The sequence below is a fragment of the Hirsutella rhossiliensis genome, assembly GCF_020360975.1.
Source record: "Hirsutella rhossiliensis strain HR02 chromosome Unknown scaffold00007, whole genome shotgun sequence".
NCBI lineage: Eukaryota > Fungi > Ascomycota > Sordariomycetes > Hypocreales > Ophiocordycipitaceae > Hirsutella > Hirsutella rhossiliensis.
In genome coordinates, this window is record NW_025408673.1 from 3,371,427 (window position 1) to 3,387,207 (window position 15,781).

At 56.8% G+C, this 15,781-nt stretch overlaps 3 protein-coding genes across 3 annotated transcripts; all 3 read left to right on the forward strand.

Annotated features, from left to right (window-relative positions):
• Positions 1 to 2,303: 2,303 nt before the first annotated feature.
• On the forward strand, positions 2,304 to 4,125 carry HRG_07146 (reverse transcriptase; the record flags this gene model as incomplete). The annotated part of the gene is made up of 3 exons (XM_044865617.1): positions 2,304 to 2,919; positions 2,967 to 3,040; positions 3,388 to 4,125. 3 exons carry the CDS (start codon positions 2,304 to 2,306, stop codon positions 4,123 to 4,125), a joined length of 1,428 nt encoding a protein of 475 aa, XP_044719579.1.
• Positions 4,126 to 4,621: 496 nt separating this feature from the next.
• HRG_07147 (uncharacterized protein) lies at positions 4,622 to 5,311 on the forward strand (the record flags this gene model as incomplete). The annotated part of the gene is made up of 1 exon (XM_044865618.1): positions 4,622 to 5,311. The coding sequence occupies one exon, from the start codon at positions 4,622 to 4,624 to the stop codon at positions 5,309 to 5,311; it is 690 nt and encodes a 229-aa protein (XP_044719580.1).
• Positions 5,312 to 10,876: 5,565 nt separating this feature from the next.
• Positions 10,877 to 14,906, forward strand: HRG_07148 (PIF1 protein; the record flags this gene model as incomplete). The annotated part of the gene is made up of 10 exons (XM_044865619.1): positions 10,877 to 11,322; positions 11,385 to 11,624; positions 11,686 to 12,018; positions 12,126 to 12,210; positions 12,293 to 12,808; positions 12,898 to 13,062; positions 13,257 to 13,354; positions 13,494 to 13,969; positions 14,017 to 14,509; positions 14,666 to 14,906. The coding sequence occupies 10 exons, from the start codon at positions 10,877 to 10,879 to the stop codon at positions 14,904 to 14,906; spliced, it is 3,093 nt and encodes a 1,030-aa protein (XP_044719581.1).
• Positions 14,907 to 15,781: the final 875 nt, after the last annotated feature.

The window sequence follows — 15,781 nt, forward strand, 5'->3', positions numbered from 1 at the left end:
ATTAGCGTAAATGTATTCCAACGCCTGCCTCGTCACATCGGCGGCGTTAACAGCGGTGCTGCTGCCCTGCCCTGCCTTGCCGCCAGCCTTGCTGTCAGCCTCGTGTTTTTTCGTGCTTGTGAGTGCCGCCGGCGCTGTTGACAGCGGTGGCCTTATAGCCTCGGCACGCTCGATCCTCCCAACGATCTCATGTGCAGAGGGTTTACGCCTTGTGCTGCAGGCACCTTTCTCGAGGTTGGATGAGCCTTTGGCCGGCCTTTACCGCGTACGGGTAGTGGATCGAGTGGAGCGTCGTTAGGCTCGAGCCCCGAAGCTGCCGCTCGCGATGCCAGAACTCGTCAACGTCGGTCATTTCGAAAGGAATAGCGCCACGGGCACCAACGCCGGCGCCACGGGCATCCTTGAGCCGCTTGAAGATATCGTGACGGCATGGCAAGCCAAGGCTGGACTTAAAGCTACAGTGATGGAGAGGATCACAACTGCCAGGCGGCGGCTGCTGTGCCCGGTCATCTGTAGCAACGTTTCTGCCCACAGCACGGAATTCGATCCCTATTTTCCGTACCGCCCAGGAAGAGAGATTTGGCCGGATTTTCGCAAAGATCGGCTGAAGGGTAGAAGTTGATACCTTATGTATAGCCGCCTGCTGTAAATTGAGGATCTCATCTGACTGATGCTCCCAGAAGGCTTGGAAACGCTGCAAAACGGAGGTCAAATCACCTGTCGACGACCATAGGAACTTCTTCATCGTGGCATGCATGCCCTCAACGATAGAGGTCGTCGTATGGCCAAGATGACGGTGACGGTCAACGCAATATAACACAATTTTATCCTTCCAGAGCTTGAGCCATGTATTTACCGCATAATCCACTGCCGCCTTTGGGTGATGGTCTGGAGCCGTGAACGCCTGAAGTCGTATATCGTATGTAGCTTCATCAGGCGCGTTGATGAGCTCGTTCCACTCTTTCAGGAAGGCCGTGAATGTAGGGGCACGGATAACGCGGTTGCCGTCCTTTGTTGCCTTAGGAAAGTATTGCTTGCTTTGGGCAAGAACGTTCTTGTTGATATGCCAGCGGCATAATAAGTGAATTACTGGTGCAAGCTCTGAGAAGGAAACAAGGGCGTTCATGAGGGCAAGCTCACGGTCAGTGACTACGACCCGAGGCAATGGAATGCCTTCCTCTGCTGCTAGGTCAAGTAGGCATTGCAGCGCCCAGCGGTATTGCGGCTCTGCCTCTCCGCTAAGGAAGACAGAGGCTACAGAGAAGGTCTTCTTTTCTGAGGTTGATCCACACGTATTGAGAAGAGGCATCTTGAACCTATTGGTCTTGTACGTGCAGTCCAAAAGGAGAATATTTGGAAAACGCCGCCAAAGCTCAATGCCGGTGCGCGGTGCGATGAAGAGGCCGGTCAGCCGCCCTTCCTGGTCGCGTGTATCGCGGAAGAAGAAGCCGAGGGATAAGTCCTTGAGCTGATCGTAGAGGAATTGAAGGGGCGTGCGGCCAGCGAGCTCCCTGACGCGGTAGGCAGCAATAGCGTTGCGGATATGCTGCCCCGTTATGAACTTAAGGTCGGGGTTCTTGATGAGGGCTAGGCCGCGCAGGTGGGTAGCAATTTGGAACGGCTTGAGACCAGTATTATAGAGGCCAACGATATGACCGTGATGCTCGGCGATGAGCTCTGCGCGATAACCACTGTGCGTGACAGCAGGCGTAAAAGGTGGTCGTGGTCGCGTGAGGAGGAGACGGCACTGGGGTCCAGGCGCCACTAGTACGGCTCTTCTTAACGGTTAGGCGGAAGGGGCATCCTGACCTCTGCGTGGACTGATTAGGCCGGCTTTTCGTCTTGTGGGCGCCCGGGTCAGTGTTATCGCGATACTCGCCTGCCTTTGAGCAAGCCATATAGCAGGCGCTGGCCCTCCCCGATCGTATGACTAAGGCGAAGCCTTGGGCCTTGGCGACGGCGTGACAGGCAGCTTGGGCAGCCTCTTTGGTATCGAATTCGCGGTAATAAACCGACTCCATAATACTGGCGGTGGAAGCGACGCCGGTTGCAATACGTGGTGTTTTGAGGGCAAAAATCGCACTAAGATGCGATACGTACTTCGCAGAGGTGGAAGAGCCCTTGGGCCAGTTCAAATTTGCGGTATCGGCGCTCCTGCGCCACCAAGCCACACCACTCCACTTTTTGCTGTGCACATAGCGTAACCTGTTGTGCATATAACTAGTCCCTACAAATACGAATGACTGATACTTCGCCCTTTCTCTGACTTCAGCCTCCAACCGCATCCCTATCCAACTCCAGCCATGTCCGCTGCTTCCGTTCTTTCTCAGCTGCGAAGTCTCTTCGAAAAATCCGATCATCTAATACCCAAACTTGACAGGATTTATCCGACAGAGGAGCAATGGGATAACATGCGCGACTTGAGCGCGAAGCTCGCGGCGACAGCGACGACGATCCAACAAAGAATCCGAACCTTGGAACAATCCCGAGCAGACAGAGCATGGAAAGAAAGCGAGGGGCTTCGATCCCATGCTTTGGCATGTAAGGGTGACATTTTGGCCAATGGTCGGCTGAAGCAATCCCCGGTGTTTAGAAGGAATATTGTCACTATATTCGAGGGGCCAAAGGACTCCAAGTTTGACACTGAGGATATCAAAACCCGAAAGGTCACGACGCGGCAAAGATGTGCACAAATCCGGCTTCTGAGCCCCGATGGTATCATTTCATGGGCAGTTGCCTTCGCGCCGAGTCTCTGGGCTGGAGGATCCATGGCCACGGATATCTTCAAGTGTCTCTTAGACGACGTCGAACCAGATTGCCATCCTTCGTGGCCGTTAGTGGTGAGAGATACATTACACACGCTTCTGGAGGACGAAGAGGCCCTGCAAGGATCTTTGGAATACCGCAAACTTCTGAAAGGTAAGTCTGCCGGACCTTAGAAACAGCGCGAGGGATTGACAGTTCAGCATACGACACTCCGTCAGGGACTGGTCTGCAGAGCCATAAAAAGCGGAAGCGGCTTGGAGACCACTACGAACCTGTGAGGGAACGATCATGTGACTTTCATACTTTATGAAATGTCTCACTTTGATTCATGTAAATAGCGAAAGTCAGAGTCTTCCTTAGGAACCTCCTTCTCTCTTCGTAGACAATCACCTTACCCAAGTCGCACCCGACCTTGTTCGTGCACTTGTACCGTCACATATTGTCTACCAACTACCCTCCTCAATAGATCACCGTCCGCGACGTGACTATTGATTTCGATAGTTCTAAACCGCACTTGTCGCTTTCAAACCTCACCAAAACACCCTGCAACCAAATTCTCACCTCAACCACCACACCGTCAACAACCCAATGGCTACCGCTGCCCCACACCCGTCGATCGAGTGCCCCCTGCCCCTCCTCAACGCCAGCAATACCAATGAAACGTTCCGAAATGCCTTTGTTGCTAACCCAGCCGGTCTCATGAAAGAAGTCTTCCTCGTATGCAATGCCGCATACAGTATGCAAGCGGTAATCGATTCACTACGTGCCTCGACCACGACGACAATAAGGGACATGGAGGACCTCCAAACCCGCCTAGAAAACACGCTCATTTCTAAAAGTGATGGAGACGCAACGATCGCCCGTCTTATGGCAGAAAATGAAGCATACCTAAAGATCATTCAGTCAAAGGAGCTTCACACCGCACACCAGAACACCCTGATCCTGAGGCCTTCACCGGAGAGGACCCACGCTTCTGCCGAATTTCTCCAGCACCTCGAGTTGAAGCTCGAAATGAATAAAGATTGGTGGAACTCGGAACCTCAACGTATGGGATATGTCGTCTCATGCCTTAAAGGCAAAGCACATGACCAAGTCCGCTACAACATTAAAGATGGGGTGGTTCTCTTCGACGATGTCAATGCCATAAAAAGCACCCTTCAGTCAGCCTTCGGGGATATTGACGCTAAAGCTACCGCCCAACTCAAAATCTTTGACATGAAACAAGGCCATAGATCCCTTACGACATTCCTCCCCGAATGGTATGCCGTCGCCAAGCTCACCGACTGGGATAGTGGGGCGCTCATTGCTCACCTCCGACGTGCCCTCCACGACAACGTTATCTGGAGACTTTCTCACTAAGGGCAAAGATACACCTACCGAACTTAGTCAATTTATGGACCTTGTCCGTATCTGCGATAACGAATGCCGTCAAGTCAATGCCAATTACTTCAAGAAAAACACCGACAACTCAGCAAATCACAAAGCAACCTTACAACCTCCACCACGCCACAATCGACGACCTCTAACGGCGGGGGTTCAATGGATTTTAGCGGCATCACCCTGGGGGGCAAAGAAGTCGCCTCTTGTCGTAGACCCCAAAAGGAAGCAGAGAGAGGGGGACGCAGAGCCCATTGCACAACCCATGGACTCTGCCATTGGTGCAGCTCGGGCAAACATCGTTCCTCAATTGCGACACCGCACCATGGAGGACGGAAAAGTGTAGTCTCCGACGGAAGTCGCCGCAGGAGACGCAAGAAAAGGGCGATCTACTCTCTTCTCTGGACACCAACCAAGCTCATTTGCTACTGCCTTGTAACCTAATCGAAGACAATTCCACTCGATTAAAACCGAAGCAATGCTTGACTCAGGTGCCACCGGAAAGGGGTTTATAGACGAATCCTTCGCGCACACCAACAAACTCACGCTTTATGAATTACGAAACCGTCGCCGGCTGAACGTAGTCGATGGAAGACCCTCCTCGGCTGGCGACATCACTCATGTGGTGAAGCTCAACATGGACATCAAGGGACACAAGGAGAAGATGCTTTTTTACGTAACGAAGCTTGGGAAGTATAATGTCATACTTGGAAAACCCTGGCTAACAGATCACAACCCAATCGTCAATTGGAGCACGAATGTGGTCACTTTCAACTCTGATCACTGCCGCAAATACTGCATGGAGAAAGGACAATACCAACTTCCTGTTTCTGGAGCTCCCTCTTTGTCAAGTTCTGCAACCACGACTATACTGCCACGCCCATCAATCCCCCGAAGAGTCGGCGCAGCCATTCCACATGCTGACCAAAACCGCGACGTCGACGTATTCTCATTATCACTGTATGAGATCGACAAAAGGCTGGCTGAACTTGGGGTCATCACAGAAGCCTCCACCTTCGTAGAACCTAAAACACGCCGACGGGTCCGATTCGACTCTGCACTCACAGACATGGACAAGATGAACCGAGAGCTCCAGCTACAGGACGGAATCACCTCCTTAACCCCAAGGACCAACAAACACAGGAACTCCGAGCTTCCCGGAAAATAGCAGCCGATATGTACCTTTCAGGGGCATCACTCGAAGACATTCACAAAGCCCTCGAACCCAAGACTTTGATCGATCCTGCAACAAAAGTACCACAACACTACCATGAATTCTTGAAGGCATTCGACCAATCAGAGGCGGATAAACTCCCCCCACACCGAGACTGCGACCACGAAATTGAACTTCAACGAGAGGAAGGCTCGCCAGCCGCGGCTCGCGCAAAGAAGCCTTTCGGAACGAAATTTGGCGACAAGAGAACCGGAGAAGAGTTGGCTACAGAAGAGAGAGAGTTGGCGATAGTAGATTGGAGACAGGAAGAAGAGTGAGGTCGAGATACGAGACACGGCGAGAGACGTAGAGCATTATCGTGAGTGAAACCGAGACAGAGCGTCGGGGAGGCAGGCTAGGCCGCTGGAGGGAGATTTTGTTTAAAAGGCGCAAACTCAAAGGGCGTGGAGAGACGGCAGGGTTGAAGAGAGATGTGAGTGGGTAATGCATGTCTGGGCGAGTGGAAGGCTCGGAAAATTTACATGTGCTACCGGTATAAGTCGTAGGTATAAACAGAATAAGGAGTATATTGGGGAAGTTTTGACTTGATCGTCTTCATGAAAAGGAGAACAAGAAGAGAAGAGAATGTGCTATTCGAGCCTTTGGCAGTTGATTTTGAGGATGATGAGACATGTTGTCATGTTGTATTGTTTCGTTTGATGCTTTAAAGTTTAGAGAATATTCTTGGGCGGACGTCGGGCGCGCAGTGGTCGGGAAGATATCGACGCGGGAGGTCTGATAGAGCCAGAGGCGGATGTGTCTTGGTGATTGACCTGTTCGGTGTCCGTCTCTGACTCTGCGGGGTCTTCCGGGGACAGAAAGGAGGAGGTATCGGATTTGGGGGAGTCTTGACCGTCACAGTCGGTGATTATGGTGGAAGTTTCGGGAGAAAGTCGCGGTCTCTTGGTTGGGGTTTGGTAGGGATCGGGCAATGACCGACTTGATGCCAGCATAAGGGGATCGACTGGGCCAGAAGCATGCGGCGTGGGGGAGGCGGGGCTTTGGGCGGCCTTGGGTTTCTTCGTAGAGGTAAACCTGGCCAACGCAACGCTATAGTCCGAGGATTGCCGACCGCGCTCTTGGGTGTCGTCGGCAGTAGTTGTGTTGCAGAAGCCTGGTCGGACATGGCCTTGTCGTGGAAAGTCCACGTGTCGGGGACGACGATGAAGATATAGTCTTGGTCGAAAGCCGGGGCATGTTTCATGATCTGGTGATCCAGTAAGCCGGCGATTTTGCCCGTACAGGTGAAGAGAGTGTTCGACTGGAACTGGCTGTCGCGCCTCTCGGTCATCTTCTTGCATAGGGAGGTCCAAGGATTAGCGTGAATGGGGAAGATGACGAAAACTTGAAGGGTGAAAGCCCTTGAAGGGGTTTTGCCGGGAATCCCAGGACAAATAAAGGTGGAGAGCTGGACAAAGCCGCAGCAGCTCAGCTGGGTGTCGTCAAGGGCCGCAGCCGAGTTTCCATGCAGGAGGTCGCGGCCGGAGCCGATGACAGGTCCCGTGAAGGAGACAATGGGTTGTATCGTTGGGAAAGTATCCACCGAGCTGAGGGTGCGAGTGACAATTCTATGGATATCGTCAGGGAGGGCAGTGGCGACAGAGAGATTTGGAGCATAGACTCACGGTTGGTAGCTGTGATCGCGGACTATAAGCGCGGGGACGGTGTATTCTGTGATGTTATCATCGTCCGACTCCAAGCCATCACGTCGCTCGATTTCCCACGTCAGGGCAAAGGGATGAACACGGCCGACCATGAAGAACCATTGTTCGGTCCATTCCGAGGAGATTATCTGTTGGTTGTATATGGAAATATTAAGGCTGAAGAAGATGCAGGTCGATGGATTGCCAGTATCTGACCGGATTGCTGCATACTCCGGAGTCGACAGCCATGAGGGCGTGGGAAGGAAGACCTCGCTAGGGTTTCTGCGTTGAGCCCTTTGACACGATGCTCATTCTGGTAGGCGAACCTAGCCGGGCAGCCGGGCTGGACAAAGGCCATCATGGACATGTCGGCGCCAGCATTTTTCTGGCTGTCAAGAGGTTGCCGAGGGAGGACGAGGTATCGACGTTGAGCTGGGAGGCCGACATCGTGAGAACATGGCAGATGTAGTCACCGTGGAAGTGTAAATGAGGGGTTACGCAGAGTGGAGGTGGGCATCCTATAAAGCAGGTTTTCTTGCTGCTCGAAAGAGGGCTCGCGGCTAGGGTCGGGGAGACTTAAGAGTCAGAGAATGCTACCTAGGTGATAGATCAGAAGCGGGGGTATGCGGGAATGAGCTGGCGAGGTTCTTGAACAGTCTCGACCATCTGGTTCTATGGTCGTGAGTGAAGTAGGAGCCGGGGTTGGAAGTTGAGTAGGGGTGATGACTATGTCGCGAGAAGTTGGAGGTCGGCGAACAGTAAGGTTAGTGTGGGTAAGTCTGCGGAGAAAGAAAGTCCAGCAGTACCCTTCGGTGTCATCGTTGCATGGAGTAGATAGCAAAGGCGACAATAACGAATGAGAGTGAAGGAAAGAAAGAGGTTATGGTAGTATTGCAGGGGTCCCTTTTTGACGGTCGTCGGTAGTTGGATGGGCATTGCGTGCGGCTGAGCGAGGCGGGTGCCGACCGTGTCGAGTCCACTATTGGGACACGGTGAAGTCGGATATAGGGACGACCTGAGGAGGAGGATGCGAGTTGGTCACGAGAACTCTCCAGGAGGGTTTGCAAGTCGAAACTCCGGTGGCTAGCGACTACAAGAGGACAGGCAGGGGGATCCTGGCTGTCGCTTTAGCATGAAGGCCGTTGATGCGACATTGGTGCTGGCGAGGGAGCAAATCTAGAAGGGTAGTCCGGCTGCATGAGGGACGTCATGGACATGTTATCGCCGGCAGCCTTGTGGCTGTTGCTCGACGAGGCGGATTGGCGGGTATTGATGGTGAACTGATGCGCAAGGTTGGTAGGATGGTGTTGGAAGGGCTGAAGAGTATGGTTTGAAGTGTGCGGCAGGCGGTTGTCGCGGCCATCTCCATGTGCCGGAGGTCGGCAGTGGCCAGGATTCGCTGGAGTGCGCAAAGAGAGCACGGCGATGGAAGGGTCGCTTTTGGCAAAGCCGGGGTAGCAGGTCGCACGTGGAGACCAGGCGAGGCCGGGACGGTGGACGCACATAGATAGGCATGGTAACGGGGGAATATAGAGGGGTAGTATTGCATCGCCTCGGTACCATAGGGAAGCATTTTATGGAAGCTATAAGGGAAGAAACGCCACGGCCATGAGGGAAGTGATGGCTAGGAGCTTCCCATTCGGGAGAAGTAGCGTCGTCAACAAGCGAGACTGTCCAAGTGGAGGTGCTCCGAGCCAAAGCTTTATAGCCTGTTGCCAATTTACGGCAGTCGACGTCGAGGAGGCAGCAGCATGGCGGACAGTCCTGCAGTGAAGTTAAGCGAGGCGGTTGCTCACCCTGAAGCCTGTTCGTTGTCAGTCGGGGATGGAGAAGAGGGTGAGAACGTGAGCGGGTCGGGTTCGGGGCTCGGAGATGGTGCGACAGGAGCCGGTGTAGATGTGGTGGCAGCTTCTGAGAGGGCCGCAGAGCACGGGGAGAGCCTGGGACGGTTACGAAGATACGAATCACGGGCGAATGCGGCATCAACGTTCCGGCCGATTCAGCCTAGGAAACCTGTGGTTGAAGACACCGCATGGAGACAGCACGCAGAAGCAATTGCGAGGTCGTTGCCGAGAAGACCGCCGCGAGGCGGTTTGCGGTCAAACAGAGCACGGAAGTTCCATAATATGGTTAGCAGCGGAAGTTCCGCGCAACATCAGTCACCGGGTCAGCTTCCGAGGCCCCTGTTGCCTAGGGAACGTGGAGATATGGGGTAGCGGACTCTGATCGTCCGCTCCTCATCGGCACTTTCTGCCTCAGGAGGAGATCCTGAAGATGAGGAGCAACGTGTTACGGCGGCGGCGGGCGATGTCCCGAGTGTTCATTCGAAGGAGGTACCGAAGCTTCGATCCATCCAGCCTAGGGAACCGGTATTCGACAACTTAAGAGAAAACGGGCAATTAGCAGCAGCGATTGCGTCTGGTTTGCCCAAGCGCCGTCGGGGACGGAGTTGGCGGGTAAAGGGAGTACCAGGCCGCAGGGGTGTCTCCAACGCAGCAGGTACGGCGCAGCATCCGGGGCCGTCTCCTGTGGGGGTGGGCGACGCCGCGGCAGAGCCAGCGGACGCTTCGCTGAGCGGGCGGAGGCTGCAGCAAAGGGAGGTGGGCGGCTCATCGCGGGTGGCGGCTGGGGAGCCCGTGCAGTTTGATCGGCAGCAAGAACGAGGAGAGTGCTGGAAAGGGCAAGGACTGAGGTCAAGGTTCGGCGTGGAAAACGTTCGCCAGCACGGCCCGGTGCCTGTCCAGTGCAAAGGGCCGGATGGCGTGTCAGGGGATGCGCACGTAGTCGGGCAGTCGTCGCCAAAGCTGCCGCATCCGACGGCTTGCGAAGAAGCGAATCAGCCACGGAGAGAAGAAATCATGGATCGGAGGCGGCCCCGAGGCGGCCCCGGAGGCGGGAGAAGAGAAAACGTCTTCCTGGTCCGGACGAGCGCCCGAGAAAACAGATTCGGAGTGGAATCGGAAGGCAGAGGAGTCGGGAGCTGCGGGCCGAAGACCTGGCGAGTGTGCTGCGTTTTTTGGAGGAAGACTTCGCCATGAAGGAGAGGCTGTCTAACGATCAGACGTGGTGTACGCCAATACCGCACGACAGGAAGGTGTCGACGGTGCGAGACTTCTATCAGGCGTTCCACGATGCGAGCACGTTGCCGATACGGACCTGCATGGTGTGCTACCGCAAGCGTACGAGAAAAGAGCTGAGGAGATCAGATGGGATCAATGGCTGTCAAGCTGCGTGCCAGAGGGCGGCCGCTCACCATTTTCATGCCGGAGCTGCTTTCCCGAAGGCGAGCCCGTGTCGGTGTGTGCGGAGTGTGCCCGATGCCTGGCGCGCGGGAGTCTGTCGCCGGCGGTCCATCTTCACACTCGCCTTGGCTGTGAGCACATGTTCCCTGACGAGCTCAAGGGACTCACGCTGGTCGAAGAGAAGCTCGTCTCGCTCAACTCCTGCTATGGGTTTGTCACGAGATATAGCATTCCGGGCGGGCAGAGGCAGGCCGTGAGGTATCCGAGGCACGTCAAGGGCCACATCACAGTGTTTCCAACAACGTGCAGGAGCTGGCGACCAAGGTGCTCCCGCACCCCCTTTTGCAAGCACTGGACGAGATCCACGTTTCGTGGCAGGGCGTGGAGAAGCCGGCACCGAGCGACCTGTCGAGTCTCTTGTCGGTGAGGCGGCGGGTCGTCGAGAGGGCTCTTGTTTGGCTGAAGAGGAGCAACCCCCACTACGCCGAGATCGAGATCGACGTGGCGGAGATGGAGAGTTGGGAGACCCGATAGACGGGGTGCCGGCCTTGGTGTATGATCGCATGGAGCGGAACGAGCCGTCCGCATGGGAGAAAACGCGGACGGCGCACGTTGTGCCGCCCACGGAGCGCGCCATGGACGACGAGGGGTCGGTGGAGATCGAGGAACTCTTCGCTCTGCTCAACCAAAGGCAGGAAACGGGAGGCGAGGCTGAAGGGCACGGGCCCAACGAAGAAGGCGCGGGTCGTGATGGAGTTGGTGCTAGCCCCGATCAGAACGTTCGACCAATCAACGAGGTGACGTCTTCCGGCATGTTTGGGCTGGACGGACCGCCAGACGTGGCGGATGTCGAGAAGCTGCGGTTTGCCTGTGACGCTGTTGGCGCAGGTGCCGACGACGGCCGCGCGGGCCCGAGAACGTGGGTCGGATCCTCGGTGGGGGGGGGTCGAGGGCGTGGCGACGATGGCAGTGAGCCATACATTCGAGTCTCGCGGGGGGATGAGTTTGCCGACTCCTTTGAGACGTCCTTCTTCGCCAGAACGTTCCCGACCCTGTTCCCATTTGGCGTTGGGGGACCAAGGCTGGCCGAAGAGGCCATAGCCGAGGCGGGAAGGCCCTTACCAACTTGCGAGGCACCGGTAGAGCTGCTGAGGCAGGGGCGGCAGCGGGAGACATCGTATCCTCCCGAAGCTTGAACCTCCGGATTTGGGCCGACATCGTGCTCCGGCGCCATGGTGGCCGGTTTGCGTTGCACCACATATTTGCATTTCTCGTCTTCAACATGGGGGTGCGGTCGAGGAACCGCCGCGTCAGCATGCTGAGTGTGGCGAGGAAGGACTTCGGCAAGGTCGAGCGCGTTGCCCGCTCGATGACCGCGCAAAGGTTAGCGGCGGCGAGGGTCGAGTTGGAGAGCTCGGGCAAGACGACCGATGAGGGCGTGAAGGAGCTTCTCAGGAGCCTCTCGCTGTACGGCCACCGGCAACCCATGTCGAGAGGTTCGGCTCAATATGCGGCGGAAAATCCAGTCGCTCATCGTTGGCTACGGCGTTCCGGCCATCTGGTTCACCATCAACCCAAACGACATTACGAACCCGGTGAAGCTGCGACTGGCGGCATATCGGACACGCGATCCCGGCGCGGCCGAGGAGTTCCTAGAAGGCCTTGGGAGTGCGTACAAGCGGACAAGGCTGGCCATGTCCGATCCGATGAGCGCCGCCGTATTCTTCCACCGGGAGATGAAGCTGTTCTTCGATCATTACGTGAAGGTCGGAGAAGAGTCGGTATTCGGGCGCATCGGCAAGTACTATGGCGCTGTGGAGACCAACGAACGAGGGCGCTTCATGTTCACGGCTTGCTCTGGTTGCACGGAAACGCGCATCTCAGCTCGATGCTTGCCGACATCCACGGGGAGGATCAGGCGGCGTATCGCGAGCGAATCATACGATACGTCGATAGTGTCTTCTCCGAGGTAAGAATAGCTAAGACGTGTCACTGAGAACCTGAATTGCTCGTCCGATGGACAAACGGGGCCAGGCTGACGTGCAAGATAGGATCTGGATCAGGAAGGGTTCTGCGCCGTGCAAGCGGAGCGATCTGTGACGTCCGATATTTCCTCCCTGCTGGACAACACCGAGCAGTTTTCGGCCGCATTTGACGAGGAGGCCAACTTCTGTGCCGGCGCTACACAGGTTCACACGCATAGCCCGACCTGTGTCAAGTATTCCTTGGGCAAAGGAGCGCGGAAAGGGAATCCATGCCGGTTTAAGTCTCCATGGAGGTTGGTCGACAAGACCGCCATCACGGCAGACGGGGTGTTGCAGATCCGGAGGACTCACAGCATGGTCAATCGATGGAACAAGGCTATCGCTGTTGGGCTCCGGCACAACCACGACATTTCCTTCATTGCGACGCAGCGCAAGACCATGGCCCTTATGTATTATGTCACGAACTACGCGACGAAGGTGGAGGACCCGGTGTGGAAGCGTGTGGCGGCCGCGGCCGATCTCCTGGCCGCCTCAACGGGTGACGGCACGGCCAACGGAGGACAGGACGACGGTGGAGGTGCTGTTGGCGATGACGCCGCCAAGGGAACAGGACGCGACAGTTCTTGATGAGGGTGGCGAATCGTGTGTTCACGGAGCGTCCGCTATCTCAGGTCGAGGTCGTCGCTCATCTTCTTGGATATCCGGCCGAGTTCACCAACAGCAGCGCCTGGGCGTACCTGAACACATCTCTGCTGTACTGGGAAGTCTTTCGACGGTGGCCGTATCTCCGACGAGCAAGTGGCGCGGCGGCCATAGATGATACTCTGGATGAGTCGGTCGTTGTCGAAGAAGCAGGCCTGAGGATCTCCCACGTTGAGGCGTACCAGCACCGGGAGAGCTCCTGCGAGGGCTATGCTTATACGACTACATATCGCTCGTTAGACTAAAACGCACCAGTAAGGATGAGAGCTGTGCGGCCTGGGGAGGTGCCCTTCGAGGATGGATGGGCGCCAGGAGACGCTGGGTCCAGGTGCTCAGGCGGCCGGGCAAGCATGCTACCGTCTGCCTCGATGGCTACCTGAGCAAGGACTTCGGCCACAACGACGACGAGGAGTCGTGCCACCGGAGGTGTGTATAGCAACCGCCCTGCCGGCAGGCATCATCAGAGTGGCTAACCTCCCCTCCCCTTAAAGGGCAGCCGTGCAGCATCTTGCGCTATTTGTGCCGTGGAGTCCTTTCTGTGCGAAGAAACAGGTGAGATCAATAGCATCTGGGAGCGGGCGCGAGAGGCGCTGGCCCCGAGAATATCATGTCTCGTCGACAACGTGCAGCTGCTTCGACGATCAGCCGAAGACGCAAAGCGCGACGCCAAGCAATGGGCGGCCTCATCCGGCGATGGCGATTCCACGGTCGCCCACGTCGAGGAGGGCGAGACAGGCGAGGCGGGCGCAGAATTTGCAGCGACGTATCGGTCCAACAACATCGGAGACGCAACGCGCCTGATCGACGTCGTCCGAGGCGCAGTGGGCACGAATCAGGTGACGGCCAAGTCGCCGGAGCTCATGGCAATGATGCGGCAGCTCTGTCGATTCCAGCAATCGGCGCTCTGCTCAACGGCCGAGCTCGAGGCCATCGCGATTCCCGAACAAGGGTTGAGGTGCATAAGCATGCCAGGGCGGGTATTTTCCGGGGCCGCACTACCGCCGCAGGATCAGGTCAAGGCTATCAAGTCGCAGCAGATAAGTGCGTCGAGGAAAGGGAGAGAATGATCCAAGGCGTACAAACCACAGTCGCAGTCCGGGAAAGCGATCGCCGAGCTGCGTTGGAGGGTGATGACCGGCTTCGGGAGGACGACGTCGAAATGACGACAGCCGACTCCGACGAGACGGCTAGCGACGCAGAAGCGGGAATGCGCGTCCAGTTTGGCCCATCGACCTCCTTCTTCGCGGCGGGCAAGGAGTTGTCAACACGGCTAACGCTGAACAAGAGGCAGTCGATCGCTTTCCTAATAATATGCCGCCAGCTCGATTTGATGCGACAAACGAATAGGGCGATGCCGGCCAGCTCTGCCAGCTCGTCGGCGGCGAGGGGGCACCGGCAAGTCGCGGATCATTGGGGCACTCGTCGAGCTGTTCAGTGGGAAGAGCCTTTCGAATCGTCTGCTGATCACGGCGACGTCAGGGACTGCCGCGGCGCAGATCAACGGCATCACGATCCACCCGCCTGCGGGTTCACTAAAGACCAAGGGCGGGCGGCGCGAACACAGCCAAGGACCTTGACGGGGTGCGGCTGACAAAACGGGCGGAGCGGTTCATCCACGGCCAGTCTCGGATGGACTGGCAGGAGAAGGACGTGCTTGTCATCGACGAGGTGAGCATGCTCGGAGCGCGGACGCTGCACGCCATAAACGAGCGACTCTGTCGGCTTCGCGGATCGCAGAAAGATTTCGGGGATCCCCATCGTCCTCTTCTGCGGAGACTTTCAGCAGTTCCGGCCGGTCCAAGAGAGGTCGATCGTCCTGCCGAGCGCGGCCATCTCGTGGGACGTAGACAACTCGTTCAAGGCCGAGCAGCGGCACCAGCACGACAAAGCGCACGCGCTGTGGAAGAGATTCACGACGGTCGTCATGTTGAACGAGCAAATGCGCGCCGCCGGGATCCGGAATTGCAGGGGCTGCTGAAGCGGATCCGGCAGGGTGTGCAGGACCGCACGGATCTGGACCTCCTCAACTCAGGTGCTACCGCGAGGGCAGGCGGATCCCTTGGGAGACTGGCATCACCGTGGTGACGCCGCTGAACAGGAATCGGTGGAACCTAAACATGGAGGCAAGCTTGGCGTTCCGGGTCCAGCAGCGGTCGACGATGCGCATCTTCATCTCCGAGCACAAGTGGAAGGAGGGCCTGCCGACCGAGGAAGAAGCGATCATGATACTCAATCAAGGCGACGATAGCGCGATCCCCGTGCCGGCCGTCTTCATGTTCGTGGCCGGGATGCCGGTCGTCGTGAACCACAACACCCATCAGGGGCTGAAGCTGGTGAACGGCGCCGGCTACTCGGCGGTGGAGGTCATTGTCGACAAGGCGTCCCCAGGGCATCGAATCTCGTCCGACATGACGATCCACTTCGGCCGCCGGCGGGGATATTACTGGAATCGGCGACGACAAAGGACCTCCACTTCGTCGGGATGCCGCCGGGCACGATCTTGTTAACGCCGATGAGCGTCAGGATACACTGCCAACGAAAGCGGCCGTGGCAGCAGAACGACGTCAGCCGGAAGGGATTGCCGTGCGCAGCAGCCTTCGCCTGCACGGACTACAAGGTGCAGGGCAGAACGCCAGAGCGCGTGGCCCTGGAGCTGCGGGGACACGGACGACGAAAGTCGATGGAAGGGCCGTGCCTCGCAATGCGACCCGTACAGCTTATATGTGCAGCTATCGCGCTGTCGAACGCTAGACGGCATCACGCTCGTGTCCAAGGTGCGGGAGAGACTTGGTGGGCAACCGAGTCCCCGAAGAGATGACCGCCGCGCAGGCCAGGCTGGAGGTGCTAAGCGAG